This window comes from Herpailurus yagouaroundi, unplaced genomic scaffold, assembly GCF_014898765.1.
Source record: "Herpailurus yagouaroundi ecotype Mexico unplaced genomic scaffold, PumYag 141, whole genome shotgun sequence".
NCBI lineage: Eukaryota > Metazoa > Chordata > Mammalia > Carnivora > Felidae > Herpailurus > Herpailurus yagouaroundi.
This window is the reverse complement of record NW_024412396.1, coordinates 49,169,040-49,183,450: the sequence shown is the minus strand read 5'-3', so window position 1 is coordinate 49,183,450 and position 14,411 is coordinate 49,169,040. Positions and strand designations below refer to the sequence as shown.

The 14,411-nt window shown below is 56.4% G+C and overlaps 1 protein-coding gene across 2 annotated transcripts in view; it reads left to right on the top strand.

Annotated features, from left to right (window-relative positions):
- RPS6KL1 (ribosomal protein S6 kinase like 1) overlaps positions 1-14,347 on the top strand; it is an 18,827-nt gene extending 4,480 nt beyond the window's left edge. The window contains exons 4-13 of one of the 2 annotated variants that reach the window (XM_040477722.1): positions 740-832; positions 7,100-7,147; positions 7,530-7,662; positions 8,260-8,868; positions 9,279-9,368; positions 9,533-9,615; positions 10,947-11,042; positions 11,330-12,875; positions 13,441-13,511; positions 14,026-14,347. In XM_040477722.1, the coding sequence (XP_040333656.1) occupies positions 740-832; positions 7,100-7,147; positions 7,530-7,662; positions 8,260-8,868; positions 9,279-9,368; positions 9,533-9,615; positions 10,947-11,042; positions 11,330-11,440 (1,263 nt within the window). In that variant the 3' untranslated portion in view covers positions 11,441-12,875; positions 13,441-13,511; positions 14,026-14,347. The remainder of the gene's footprint in view (positions 1-739; positions 833-7,099; positions 7,148-7,529; positions 7,663-8,259; positions 8,869-9,278; positions 9,369-9,532; positions 9,616-10,946; positions 11,043-11,329; positions 12,876-13,440; positions 13,512-14,025) is intronic. The other variant, XM_040477723.1, reaches the window with a different exon arrangement.
- Positions 14,348-14,411: the final 64 nt, after the last annotated feature.

Sequence of the window (14,411 nt, the reverse complement as noted above, 5' to 3'; positions counted from 1 at the left end):
ACACACACACACACACACACACACACACACACACACACACACACACACACACTCAAAGTCTCCCACATCTGTTTGAGCTTGAACTGAGCTCTGTTTGAGCTGCAGTTGAGTGCAGCTGACCCGTGAACGAAACAGGTTTGAACTGCGTGGGTCCACTTATATACTTGGATTTTCTTCGATAAATACACTGCAGTATTTATAATTACATTGTAAATGTATACATTAAATGTAAATACATGTAAATACATTAAATGTATACATTGTAAATGTATACATTAAATACATTGTAAATGTATTTTCTCTTCTGCGTCTTATTCGGCGGCTTTTCCCCGGCGCAGGTGCCTGGGCCGCATGCCTTGGTCCTCGAGGCGTGTTCCCTGAGACCCACACGGTCCCAGGCTTTCTCCCCCTCCCTGGGGGCGCCTGCCTCCTATGGATGGGGCTTCCTTCCTACACAGGGTTTCTGAAGCCTGAGAACCCCCTGGGTCTTGGAGGAGGGCTGCCTGGGGGCCCAGTGTCGAGGATGGGGTGACCACCCTGGGCAGGTGTGGGCCTCTGCCAGTCGGGGCCGGCTTCTCCGCTCCCTGTGAGGGGGGGGGGGGGGGGTGCTGCTTGTACCCTGGTTCTGCCCCTTGTGCGCTTGCCGCTGTCCTGGCAGCTGGAGGAGGGCCTGGTGAGAAGGCAGTGCCTGAGGGGGGCTGGGCCCTGAGGCTGTGTGGTCTGTCTCCCTCCTCCGCAGGGTTTCAGCAGCCTGAGGCTCCGGCCCATCCGCACACTGAGCTCTGCCCTGGAGCAGCTGAGGGGCTGCAGGGTGGTCGGGGTCATCGAGAAGGTGAGTGAGCGGACAGCCATAGTGGGGTGCTGCGGGTGGGGAGAAGGCGGTGTATGCAGATGGGGGTGGTGGGTGGGGAGAGAGAGCAGCTACCCCCACTCTTCCAGAAGGGGCCCAAAAGGGGTCAGAGGGTCCGAGGGGAGGAGAGCAGCTGTGTCCAGTGGTTCCCCACCCTTCTCCCACCCCGGCACACATCAGTCAGGTCCTGGAGAGAAAATTGGGAACAGAAGAGGCAGACAGTCCCTTTTCCACAGCCCTTGGCTCAGACTGAAAGCCACACCCTCAGAGATTCAAGACAGAAGCCCCAGGACAAGCAGCCGGCAGGGAGCTCTCCCAGCATGCACAGCCCTGCTCACTCCCCTTCCTCCTCACTCTGCGCCCCAGGCCGAGGCCAGGGTCTCCCCACCAGGGGTAGCTGAGGGGTTCCTGTGGTGGATGCACTCCAATCCAGAAGCCTGCCCTGCAGAGGGTCCCAGCTCCCAGAGGGGCCTCGGCAGCTCTGCCCTTTCCCTCCTGGAACCCCCCCCCCCACCCTTGTGCTGACCCCATCTGAGGCCCTTTGCCTTAATTGGGGGCCAGGTAGGAAGGTAGGAGCTGACATCCCAGCCTGTACGTGGGACAGTCATTAGAGTGGGGGACTCGGAAGGACAGACAGTGGGGTCACATGAGATCCGAACCAATATTCAACTGCCCTCTGCCCGACCCAGGCAACACCTGAGTAGTTGCTAAAGGGCTGCATTCTCAACACCACCAACACCTGAGTAGTTGCTAAAGGGCTTCGTTCTCAAGTTCTCAACACCACGGTTCATCAGAATCACCTGAGAAGCTTCCTGAAAAGAGATGCCTGGGCCCCACCCCAAGCCTATTGAGTCAGTACTCCAGGGTTGAGCCCAGGAATCTGGAGTTGAAATACTCCTCTGGGGATTTGGGGATTTTGCCGGGCCTGGGAGCCCACAAAGGACATCTGCTCGGTGCACGGCATGGCCACAGCGAACCCCTTCCCCTCCCGTTGGTTTCATCATGTGTAAGTGGGGTAAGATTCCAGCCCTCAAGGGGGCATGTGGGAACTAAAATGAAATAATTTTTGGGAAAGGCCTGGCACACACTAAAATTTTTGATACGTGTTTGATGGCTGTAAATGCTAGTGACAAGAGCGAGGGGGATGGGGCGTGCAGGCTTCCCGTCCCCCAGCCGTCCCCCAGCTGCTCCTCCCAGGTCCCTGGAACAGGCCCCAGTCTGTCAGCCAAGGCCCGGCCAGCTTCCATATGCCTTCCCTCCAACAGCACTAGCCTGTGTGGCCCCAGCCAAGCACACCCGCTCCCACAGAGCGGCTGGGAGGTGACTGCCACCACCTTTTCTCCCTGTGGGATCCTACTGAACTACAGGTGTTGTAGACAGAGGGGTTCCAGGTCAAACAAGTTTGGGTTACAGTGAGTTAAAGTTACATGACTTTGTTGTTTTTTGTTTGTTTTTTTGTTTTTTTGTGTTTAATTTTAGGAGTTTGCAGAGCTTTTAGGATGCTATTGTATATACCATGAGTTTCCAAGAAGGAGGTCTATGATAAAATTTCCCGAATTTGTTTAACCCCCGGACATGCATATGCAAAGCATTTTCAGAATCCAGTGTTCCGAGGCCGTGTCTGGGTGGATGGAAAGCACAAATTAAGGCCAAGCCCAACCATTCTGCCTTGAGGCTGAGTTTCTTTCCTTTTTTTACCCTTTCTTGGGCACCTGGCTTACCTACTCCACCTCCCTCCTGAGATCCTGCTTCCTTTCCCGGTTTCATTTCCAAGTCAGGAACACCATCTTCCCCAAATTAGGAGAGATGTTAGGGCCACTGGGCCCAGGTCCCTGCAGCCGGGCCCGGATGTGCTATCAATGCGTTCCATTCTGCAACGCTGCCCAGGCACATCCGGGCGGGAGGGCAGCGCGGGCCAGCAGTCCACAGAGCCAGGGGGTGGCAAAGGGCTTGCTCACGAAGCCTGGAGGGCCAGTTGTTAGGTTAACTGGGCTGGGGGTCCCTAGGGACCCCTGGGGGCTAAAGAGGTACTGGCAGGGGTAGAGGGTTTGCTGGGAACGTCTAGGCAGGTGGGTCAGGGACTAGATAGGCCTCTGACGAGAATACCTGGGGGTTTGCTCTCAGGGAGCACGGGGGGCCTGAGAGACCTCACCACACAATTGCTGAGCCTCCTCTAGGAGCCAGGGATGGGGAAGAAAAAGAAGGCCATCCAAGTCACTTCTTGTTTTTTTGGCTCGAACACAGGGGTGTTTTTTAGAGTTATCATTACTTACCAACATTTAAAAATTGGCAGGTTTCGTATAGAAGTCCAGATTTCCTGCTTCTCCTGCAAAATTGGAAGATTTGGAAACGCTGGCTCACAATCTCACGTGGCAGCCAGGAGTGGTGGGGGAGGCTGCCTGTGTTTGTTTGTTTTGTTTTGAGAGAGAGGAAGGACCCGTGAACGAGTGGGAGAGGGGGCAGAGGGAGAGGGAGAGAGAATCTTAAGCAGGCTCCACGCCACCCTTCACGGAGCCCCATCTCACAACCGTAAGGTCATGACCTGAGCCGAAATCAAGAGTCAGACGCTTAAGCGGCTGAGCCACCCAGGCGCCCCAGGGGCTGCCTCTTTGGGACACCAGTTCCCTGGTTTGCTCCTGTCCCTGCTCTGTCCCCTTGGTTCACAGGCCAGCCCCTGTGGGCCTTGGAGTTTGAGAATCTGCTTGAAACTTTTGCCCCATGAGAGATTCTTCCTGGGATTTTGATACTTTGGGCATTTTGAAAGGAAGGGTTAATGTGTTTCACCAGAGCTTTAATTGTTCCAGGTCCCAAGAACTCCGTGGGTATCCTGGAAAAAAAAAAAATTCTCTTTATAGAAAGGTGAAAAGGGCACCCAGAACTGCCCTCCACCTTCCAAATAACAATAGTCGCCTGACATTAATTAGTACGGCACGTTCTTATTTGCAAAACTGTTGCATTAAACCCCTTCAGTCACCCTGGGGGGAAAAAGCACTATACTGGACAGCCTCATACAGTAGTCCTTAGCCACATAACACTATTTAAGTTAAAATTAAATATTCTCCTTCTTATTCATACCAACCACAACTCAAGGGCTTGATAGCCTTACATATGTTCACTGGTTTCTGTATTGGGCAGTGCAGATATATATTTCCTTCACGTTCCATTGGACGGTGCTGCCTTTTAATAATTGTCTTACAGGGGCACCTGGGTGGCTCAGTAGGTTAAGCGTCCGACTTCGACTCAGGCCATGACCTCACAGCTCGTGAGTTCGAGCCCCACGTTGGGCCCCCTGCTATCAGCACAGAGTCCACTTCAGATCCTCTGTCTCCTCTCTCTGCCCCTCCCCAGCTCATTCTGTTTCTCTCTCAAAGTAAATAAATAAACTTAAAATAGTTGTCTTGCAATTACGAGAATGAAACAGAGGCTCATAGAAGTCGAGCGACTAGTGCTCTGGTCCCCCTATAGCCCTGAGCACAAGAGGAAGGGGGTGTTTTTGTTTGCTGGCTTTAATGGGAAAATGCCCCTGCTACTTTTGAGCTATTTTATTTCATTTTATTATTATTTTTTAAGTTGTTAATGTTTTTATTTATTTTTGAGACAGAGACAGAGCATGAGCAGGGGAGGGGCAGAGAGAGGGGGAGACACAGAATCCGAAGCAGGCTCCAGGCTTTGAACCGTCAGCACAGAGCCCGACGTGGGGCTCGAACTCATGAGCCGTGAGATCATGACCTGAGCCGAAGTCGGACGCTTAACCGACTGAGCCACCCAGGTGCCCCTGAGCTATTTTAAACTAAGGCAGTATATGTATATATTCCTCATCATCCTGCCTAGCTCCGAGATAATTGCTATTAATATTTCGGACTAATTCTTTCTAGATCAGTAGGTGTGTGTGTGTGTGCACGTGTGTAATACATACATACATATATACGAGGGGCAGAGGGTAAGAGAGAGCGAAGCCCAAGTAGGCTCCGTGCTTGGCACAGAGCCTGATGCAGGGCTCAATCCCACGGCCCTGGGATCATGATCTGAGCCAAAGTCAAGAGTTGGACTCTCAACCGACTGAGCCCCCTAGGCGCCCCTGATCAAGTTTTCTATCTGGCTTCCCCAGCCTTCACCGCTGCCTTTTTGGACTCTGCGTGAGAGGACCTTAGCCAGGACAAGGTGGTAGGGAATCCCATTTGGCAAGGGACGGTGGGGAATTATCCAGGGTGTCAGTACTTGTGGGAAACTCGATTCTCTAAATGACCCCAGAGTTTTCTTGCTTGCTTTTTCAAACACTGCACCAGTTTGGTTAAGGAGCTGGGGCCAGGCTGGGTTCCACCTCTGGCTGTTGGAGGAGAGACCTCTGGTGGTCAGAAAGCGTGTGTCACTGCTGCCTCAGGAAGGGCACTGATGATGGGGGAGCTGAGGCCCAGAGGGGAGGGCAGGTGCCATGGTCATCTGGCTGTGCCCCATTGCAGTTAAGTCTCTGGGGCTCTGGGATCAGCCCTGCCTGCATTCAAATCCTGGCTCTACTACTGTTTAGCGGTGGGACTATAGGTAACAAAACCTCTCTGAACCTCAACTTGTTCATCAATAAACTGGGTCACTAATAACGCTGACCTGGTAGGACTGTGGGAATAAAATTAAATAACCTATAGAAAGCCCTTAGCACAGAAGAAGTGCCCTATAGCCAGTGTGGGGTTTCCCTACAACCTTATCAGTGACAATTACTACAGATTATTGAGGGCACGTTATGCTTGAGTCGTCCCGCTGACAAAAGGAGGTACTTCTGAGGTTCAGCGAGGCATGGTGATGTGGCAAATGTGCTAACTGGCATTCTCCTGGCTTTATGTTCACAGAGGGCCTTTCTATTTACGGCTTCGACCCACCAGGGATGAGGGAAGGCGGGCATTTGTAATTCCCGTTTGGTAGATGAGAAAATCAGTGTAGTTGCCCAGGATCTAAACCCACCCAGTCCTAGGCTGCAGCCTTTGTGACTGCCCAGTGGCCTGGCCTTCCTCGGGGTGGGGCCGGGGGACGCCCACCTGCCACCAGGGGGAGTGGCTGCCGGGCTCAGACAGCAAGGAGTCACAGCATCTGGGTGCTGGTCTTACTTCCCTGTGCCTGTCATCTGGCTGTGTCTTCTGCCTTCCTGCCCCTACATGCTTCCTGCTGTCTCCTCCGGCTGGGGCCCACTCCTGCCCATCCCAGAAATGAGTCAAGGGCCCAGCTCCAAACAAGACCCTGACCCAACAATTGGCATAGTACTGCCTAGACCAAAAGCAACAGAAGGAGAGGGCTGCTCTCCAAAGATAGCCTCCAGGGAAGGCTATCTTGAAGTTTCAAGGCTATTTTTTTTTTTTTTTTGAGGGGAGTAGATTTTTAACAGTTTTTTAAATGTCTATTTATTTTTGAGAGAGAGAGAAAGCACGTGTGCCTGTACGCGGGGGAGGGGCCGAGAGAGAGGACGGAAGATCCCCAGCAGGCTCAGCACTGATAGCAGAGAGCCAGACGTGGGGCTCGAACTCCCGAACCGCGAGATCATTACACTGGCCGCTTAACCGACTAAGCCACCCAGGCGCCCCGAGAAAGTCTGTTTAAAAAGGGGACTGGGGGCAGGTGGGGGAAGGGACCCAAAGGAGCATGCCAAATCTGTGTGCCCCCCCCCCCCAGGTCCGGCTTGGCTCATGGGTGACCTTGGGCTATGTTCTCGACCTCAGCTGTTTCACCTGTAAAATAAGAGATCAGAAGAGGTGACTGGCTCTGAGGTCCTGCCCCGCTGTGACACCCTCAAGCCCTGCAGGACGGATCACTCCCTGTGCACATGGGGGGTGCTTAGCATCCCCCTGCGCTGCGTAGGACTCTGGGCACACAGAACCGGGCAGCGTGTGCTCCCTGCCCTCACATTGCACACAGCCCAGTGGGGAGACAGGAAATTAGACCCTGTTGATAGAGCTCCCTGAGGGTGGGCCCGGAGAGCTCTGGAGAGGAGATCCGGGGGCCCGCGCCTGACCCGAGGGCTGGCCCCTGGAGGAGGTGGCAGGTGCGTTGATGCCACAGGAAACAAAGGTGGAAAAGCAGGACAGGACTGATGTCAGCTTGGGGGTGGGGGCGTGGCCAGGAGCACACCCCACCACAAAAACCTGCCTTCCCTGTCTGCCCTAGAGTGAGTCAGCCTTGGTGGAGGCACCTGGGGGGCTGGGGCTCGGGCCACGGAGCCCCAGGAACTACCACGTGCCTTGACCGGTGCCTCCTGGACTTTGGCAGGTGCAGCTGGTCCAGGACCCAGTGACTGGAGGGACCTTCGTGGTAAAGGCAGGTGCTCCTTTGGCCCCTGCTGTTCGGTATTCCCCTTGGGACTTCCTCACCTACCCTCTGGGGAGCCGCCTACCCAGAACCTGTATCTGAGGACCAGGCTCCCTCCAAATCTACAAGCTGCTTGTTCTGTCCCTGAGCACGGCCCCCGCCTCCCAGACAAACACACATACTGCCCCATCCTTGTTCCGGAGGGTGGAGGGCCTGGATTCCATGGTGGAGAGAGAGAGGGGTGAGGGCCGGGTCAGGAACTGGGGGGAGGCAGCTGCTACTCAGGGTGGCTCCTATCCCTTACGTGTTTGCCCCTGAAGCCAGGCTAGGATGTCCCCTAGCTGAGCACCCTCTGGTCTGTCCCTTGCCGACCTGCCTGCTCTCTCCCCAGAGCCTGTCCAGGTGTCCCGTGGCGAACCGGGAGCGGCTGACCATCATCCCACACGGTGTGCCCTATATGACTAAGCTGCTTCGGTACTTTGTGAGCGAGGATTCCATCTTCCTGCACCTGGAGCATGTGCAAGGTGAGGGGGCCTGAGGGGTCCCCGTCAGCTCCCCGGGCCTTCGGCATGGCCTCTTTATCCCCTTAAAACGCCAAGCACGAGGAGGGGGCGCCAAGCACCAGACGTGTGGCATGGACCACGGGTCCCAGCCTTCCCCGGGGGGAGGATGGCAGGATCAGGTTGTGGTGGGTCTGTGCGCGGTGCCGGGGGGACAGGGGATGGCTTGAGGAGGTCACATCCTGGGCGGGGAGAGGGCACTTATGCAGATGTCCCCTTTTGTCACCATTTCCTCCAGTCTTGGCCTCTTTATTTTTCTAGTCTGCGCCCATTCCTTTGGAGTGGCCACGTGGGAGGGTGGTCACTGAAGCTATAAGGACAGCAGTTGGTTCACAGAGCAGATATTTTTGGGTCACCTATTGCCGTGATGATTTTTTTTTAATAAGGGACCCATCCTTGGGTCATGGCATATAGTATAGCAGAGGGCATTCTGGGCAGCGGTGAGCGTGTGGAAGGCAGAGGGTTCATGCTGGATGCGGGGGGAGGCAGGAGTTGGGGACCTGGTGTCCACGCTCTTCTTCTCCCCTGTCCCCATGCTCGCTGCTCCTCTGCACGGCCCAGGAGGCACACTCTGGTCCCACTTGCTCTCCAAGGAGCACCCCCAACAGTCTGGGCTCAAGTCTGGCTCCGGCCCCGAGAGGATGAAGGCTTCGCTCAACTCGCCCCTCAGCCTCCAGACCCCAGCACTGCTCCCCCTGGGACCCGCCCGCCTGCAGGACAGAATCCTGCTGGAGCCTCCGCGGACTTCTCAGAGCCTCCCCCAAGCCAGGGGGGCCCCAGCCATCGATCCCCAGAGAGAGGCTGCAGGTAGCCCTTCAGCCAGGACCCAAACTTTCTGTCCCCCGGACCTTCTGAGGGCCCCAAGTGGCCGCCTGCACCTCCAAGCCAGACGGGGACCCGGCCGGAGCTCAGACGCGAGGCCCTCGTGGGGGCTCCCTTGGGTTCATCAGGGAGCTGTCCGGGTGCTGGGGGCCTGCAGCCGAGGCAAAAGTCCGAGCCACCCCTTAGCAGACGGGGCCCACCCCGGGTTCAGCAGGGGCGCCTGGCACGTGAACGAAGAGCAGGTGAGGCAGTGGGCCGCGGAGACACTGGTGGCGCTGGAGGCGCTGCACGAGCAAGGGGTGCTGTGCCGAGATCTCAATCCCCGGAACCTGCTTCTGGACCAGACAGGTAGGTGCCCGGCCTGGGGAGGAGGGGACCTACCCCGCCTCTCAGAGGGGGCCCCCGGAGCCTCCAGACAGAGAAGGGGAGTTCCCCAAAGTCGAGGGGACCTCAGAGGTTATCTGCTTCCTCTGCCTCCCCCTGGCCTTTTCACACAGGATTCTGACCCGGTCTGGTTGGCCGATGTTGAGCCTGGGAAACGAGCCCTCCCCCAACCCAGACTCCGGGGCAGCAGCTCCCAGGTTGTCTCTGGGCCTTCTGGGGCCAGGCCCTAGGGAGTCTCCGCCCAGGGCAGCCCCTGGCTCCTGCTTTGTGACTGGTGGGGGAAGCCCCGGAGTCCCCTCCCCCATGCCAACTGCTCAATGATGACTAACCACAATTTTTGTCCACCGTTATTCCTACGTGCACTGGACGAGAAGGTCACATCCGGCTCACGTATTTTGGCCAGTGGTCGGAGGTAGAGCCCCACTGCTGCAGGGAGGCTTTGGACAATCTCTACAGTGCACCAGGCAAGAAGGGAGAGAGGGGCCGGGGGCCCTAGATCTCAGGTGCCTGTGTGGGTTGAGCCGGGGCGGCTGAGGATGAGAGGGAAGGGGCCGTGTCCGGGTAGGACGAGCCGAGCGGGGACCGGCCCTTCAGGGTGAGGCTGGGACATGTGTTCTTGTCCCCACAGAGGTGGGTGGGATTTCTGAGCCGACGGAAGCCTGTGACTGGTGGAGCTTTGGGTCTCTGCTGTATGAACTGCTGACTGGAACTGTGAGTAGCTACGCAGGGTGGGGAACCCTGGTGGGTGTCACTGAGCGCAGGACGGGCTGGGCTTGGTCCAACGGGGCCTTGCTGGGGTGGAGGCCACCTGGTTCTCTAAGACCTGGCCCTTGGGTCGATGTCCTGCCCCCACAGGCCACGAGAGACCTAGGAAGTCACTCCCACCCAGGTCACAGACACACTGAGCACCCCTGCCACGCTAGTGGCTAGAAATAGTGAGACTGTCAACTTAGGTACATGCAGGTTGAGTTGGGATGGCCAGGGAAGGTTTCTGGAGAACGCCTGGGTGTAGGTCTGGAGGGAGGATAGGATTGGGCCCAACTCTTCTTTCCTGGAGGGCTGCGGAATCATTCCCCGAGCTTCTCTGTTCCCCGCAGCCCATTCCCCCCACTTGCACCCTTCTGAGCTGTAACCCCCAGATCTTGGCTGAAGGACAGGAAAGCGGGCCCGCTTCGTCCAGGCCAGCAGCTGTCCTGTCCAGCCTGGGTCAGCCAGCGGCTCCAAGATCCCCCCACCCCCCTGCAGGCGTCTTTGCTCAGGATGGCAGCCTCTGCCCTCCCCGACGAGCTCAGCATCACACTGGGGCTGGTTAGGGCAGGCAGCAAGGGAGCAGCCAGACCGCGGTTTGAGCAGGGAATGACAGGAGCGAATGGAGTGTGGCCTGAGGTCCATCCTGGTGCCCTCTTTTGTCCCACAGCCAGGGCCTCTGACTGTCTTGGCTGTAGGTATCCCCAGAGTGGGGTGGTCTCTGCCTCCCGATGCTTCTCTAGCCCAGGGCCCCTGGCCTTCCTCCTGGTTGCTTCTTGCAGCAATTTCTGACCCCTGAAAGACCGCTCTGCTCTCCAGAGCTGCACCGTTCTGGAACGCAGGGAGGTCCTGCCTCGGCCCTGACGGCAGCATACCGTGGCCGGCTCTGGAGATCTTCCTTCTGTAAGGGGACCGGTTCCAGTGCCGTTCCTGATAGAGTGCCTACCCTCAAGGCAACCCAGGATTGAGAACTTCTGGCAAGCTTGGTGCCAGGAGGAGCTGGGTTCAAACCCTGAATCCAGGAGAAAAGTCCCTTCACCTCCCTGAGCCTGCTCCTTGTCTTTACAATGAGGATTCTAGTACTTACTTTGAAGGTTGCTGTAGAAATCGTGCAGAAGGGCTGTCCGGCATCTTCCGCAGCCTGGCACTGGGTAGCTCTAAAGCAGAAGGCGACCACTACCATCCCCATCCCCGTGGGACATGACCCAGGGGAAAGAAAAATCCTGGCTGCCACCGGGATGTATAGACGTTCCTGGGGTCGTCTACTCAGAGCGCCCCTCCCTGTGTCTTCCCAGGCACTGTCACAGAGCCACCCCTCGGGAATCCAGCCCCATACCCTGCTCCAGCTGCCTGAGTGGCTCAGTCGCCCAGCGGCCTCCTTGCTGACTGAGGTGAGCCACAGCCAGCCTAGAGGAGGTAGCTTCCTGGCCCCAGGGTGGGTGCTGGGAGGGCAGAGTCCTGGCATGAACGGTGGGTGTCTGATGTGGGTGCTGGAGGGTGATTGGGGACAAAAAATTGGCGTTTGCTGGTGGCCAGACACCACTAGTGTCCCCAGGGTACCACTGGGGGTTCCGTGGGCCGGGCAGCTGGGAGTGGTGACTGACCACCTCACCCCAGCTGAGGTCAACCCATGCCTCAGCGACAAGGGTCTGCCAAACCCGCTGGGCTTTCTCCGCAGCTGCTGCAGTTTGATCCTGCGCGGCGCCTGGGCGCTGGAGGAGGTGGCGTCAACAGGCTCAAGGCCCACCCCTTCTTCAGTACTACCCAGTGGAGCAAACTGGTGGGGTAAGAGGGGCAGAGCGGGCCACGGAAGCTGCTGGACTGGTCTGGATCGCCTCCCTTTGCCTGTCACCTGGAGCTGGCCCACATAACCAGTGGCCCCCGGGCAAAGAAGACAGGGCGGCTGCTTTTCCTGCACAAGCCCCTCTTGGGCACCAGAAGTGACCATCGCCACTGCCCAGATGGGCCTGGGCGTCCCCCCGGCCAGCCCCAGAGACCCTTTCTGGTCATTACTGAAGGGGAAGGACAGGGAGCTCTCACCCCACCAGGCAGATCGGACCCCTCCACCCCTCCACTGTCCAGCCTTCAGCAGACACCTGTACCTTGACTGCAGACCTGCAAAGGGTGTCTCCTGCCGCGTTAGCTCGGAGCCCCCAATCCACTGCCGAACTGACCGCAAAGTCTTGGGACTATCGGCCCTGTGCCCCGCTTGGGACGCCTCTGGAGACTCAGGATACTGGCTCGGTGGACCCAAGCCAGGGCTGCCCTGCCTGGTCATCTTAGGTGTGCAACTAGTGGGCCTCTTCCCCCCCTCCCAGGCTATTCCTGCAGGGCGTGGGGAGGCTGGGGAAGCAGGGAGAAGCCTGTAGTGGGCATGGAGTAAGGTGGGGGACAGAATGATCTGTGATTCTAGACTTTGGAGAACAGAACGAAGGCGGGAGAGGAAAATAAGGATAAGCGTAATAAAAGGGAGGAATGCACAGCTCTGCCACTTAAGGGTAATTCTGAAAGCAGAACAGAGCTCCCTACCCTAGCAAGCCTGCCCGTGTGCAAAAGGGAACGGACTCCATGGGTCTGAGCGGGGGTCACAGTGCAGCTGCCAGGCTGAAGCCACTACCACACATTGTACCCATCAGGATTCCCTTCTTGGGCACTTGTCCTGTTTCCCAGTTTGCATTTTCATTGAGGGTCCGCTCAAGTCACCGCTCCCTGTGACTTCATCCCCTTTTGAGGTGAGAAACGACAAAACACACGGATTGTCTGCGCTTTTAGCCAGAGGCACAATGTTTCTGGTCCCTGAAGAGCTAGCGTGAGTAGTTACCCCAAAGACTATCGCCTCCCCAGGTTTGGGGGCCCTCTTACTCTTCTCCGGGTTCTTCCTGTTACTGGGGTGTGGCACCCAAGACGGAAATTTCCACTAGACCTCTGCCCCCAACTCCTTCCTTCCAGTGTGTCTGACACCACCAGGTGGCGCCCTGACACTTCTCCAGTCTGGCTGTAAAGGTCCAACCTTCACTCTAGAGGTGGGGATGCCAGGGAGGGCAGCCTGTTTGTGCTTTCCCTGGGCCTTGCCCATACCTCCCCCTGCAATAAAGCCTGCTGGTACCCATGGTGTCCTCGCCTCCTGAACACAACGAGAGCAGCCCTGCCATAAGGAGAGATTGGAAGGCCCCCCGGAGAAAACTCCATACTTAGTCAAGAGTGAGCCTGGAGTCTACTAGAAGGTAGGAAGCAGGGCTGGTGGTGAAGGGCATGCCAGCCTGTGCCCTGCAGAGCAGCTCTGAGCCGAGAGGAAGTGCTGGCACATAGGGGACACTGGAACCTGGGAAATAAAGTAGGAAGAGAAGTCTTAGAAGAGGGTCCGGGAAGGGGGGTGGGAACACTGGTCTAATCCTGTGACCCGAGATGGATGGTGGCTCCCATTTCAAAGACGTTAATGATGTGAACAGGCTCCCCCAGGCCCTAAGTCTCTGTTCCTTTTGCTACACTACGTTAGGCTAGACTGCTTCCAACCACTGCTGCATGGAAGCGTGAGTTGCTTCTGGAACTTCTGGGCCTCATCCGTGCAACAAACACTTGCATACCTGATGCTCTGCTGGGCCTGGAGTTTTGAGTACTGTCGTCCCAGCCCTTATGGGACTTCAAGTCTACCTCGTTTTGACAGGATGGGACTGATAATACCTCCTTTGTAGGCTTATTAGAGAAAGCTTCCAGCACCATGCTCGGGATAGATTCATCCCCAAATTCTTCCTTTTGTTGAACCCATTCTCTCCCCACCTATAACTCTAGTTCTACCCCTGGAGCACTTCGTTCCTAGGAGGGATCCTCACGTACAGACAGCATCACTGTGAGACCAGCAGGTGGGGACTGTGTGTAGAAAGAGCTGGGCGGGCTGCGTTTAAGCTTAGACACCATATGCCCCTCACCTGTAGCCTAGGTTGTCCACTTACCCTCCCAGTGATCTACCTTCATTTGTTCTTACTGACCTCAACACTCAAACACTGCAAATGCAGTGGTTTCACAAAGGTGGGAACCAACTTCTCTTCAGGAGTGTGGCCTGTCAGGCTGGAGGGGCTCACTGGAAGGAGGCCAGGCACTTTCCTGGCTGGCAGACTGCTAGGGTTCCCTCTGCTGTTAGTACTGTGCTAACTCAAGTCTGGGAGGTCACAGGATAACTTAGAGGACATGCTGTGGCTTCCAGCCCCAATGACAATCATGGAACCTTTTGAGAACATTTGCCCTTTAATTTGCATTTAAAATCAGTTTCTTTAAATATTTTAGTTACAAGTTCTGAATAGTGAAGACATAGTAGATGCTGCAGGCACTCAGTATTGGCTCCTGTCCCTTCCCCCCACCCCCCACCCCACCCTCCAGGCCTTGCTTCTCTGCTCCAGATCCAAATGGGCACTCTGCACTAAGTAAGTGGTTCCTGGTCTCAACCGTCAGCAACCTCAGGCCTGGATGCAGGTGGATACAAAGCGATGAAGCCCAGTGGCTTTCGTGACAAGAAGTATGTATTTAAACTAGCTCCAAGCAATTCCAATGATTGCGTCCAGACCCAACCGGCAACACCACCTCACAGGTGACACTGCCTGTCTCCCCACCGTGTATTAGAATCTTGGGGCTGGTTTCCACACAGTCCAACCTTCTCCAGACCTGTGTTCTGCAGAAGAGCTAAGGCCCTGCTCCCCAAGGGCCATGATACAGAGAAACAGCTGCCTCTTCAGGCCAAGTGCTTACACCAATGGCATTTACAAGCT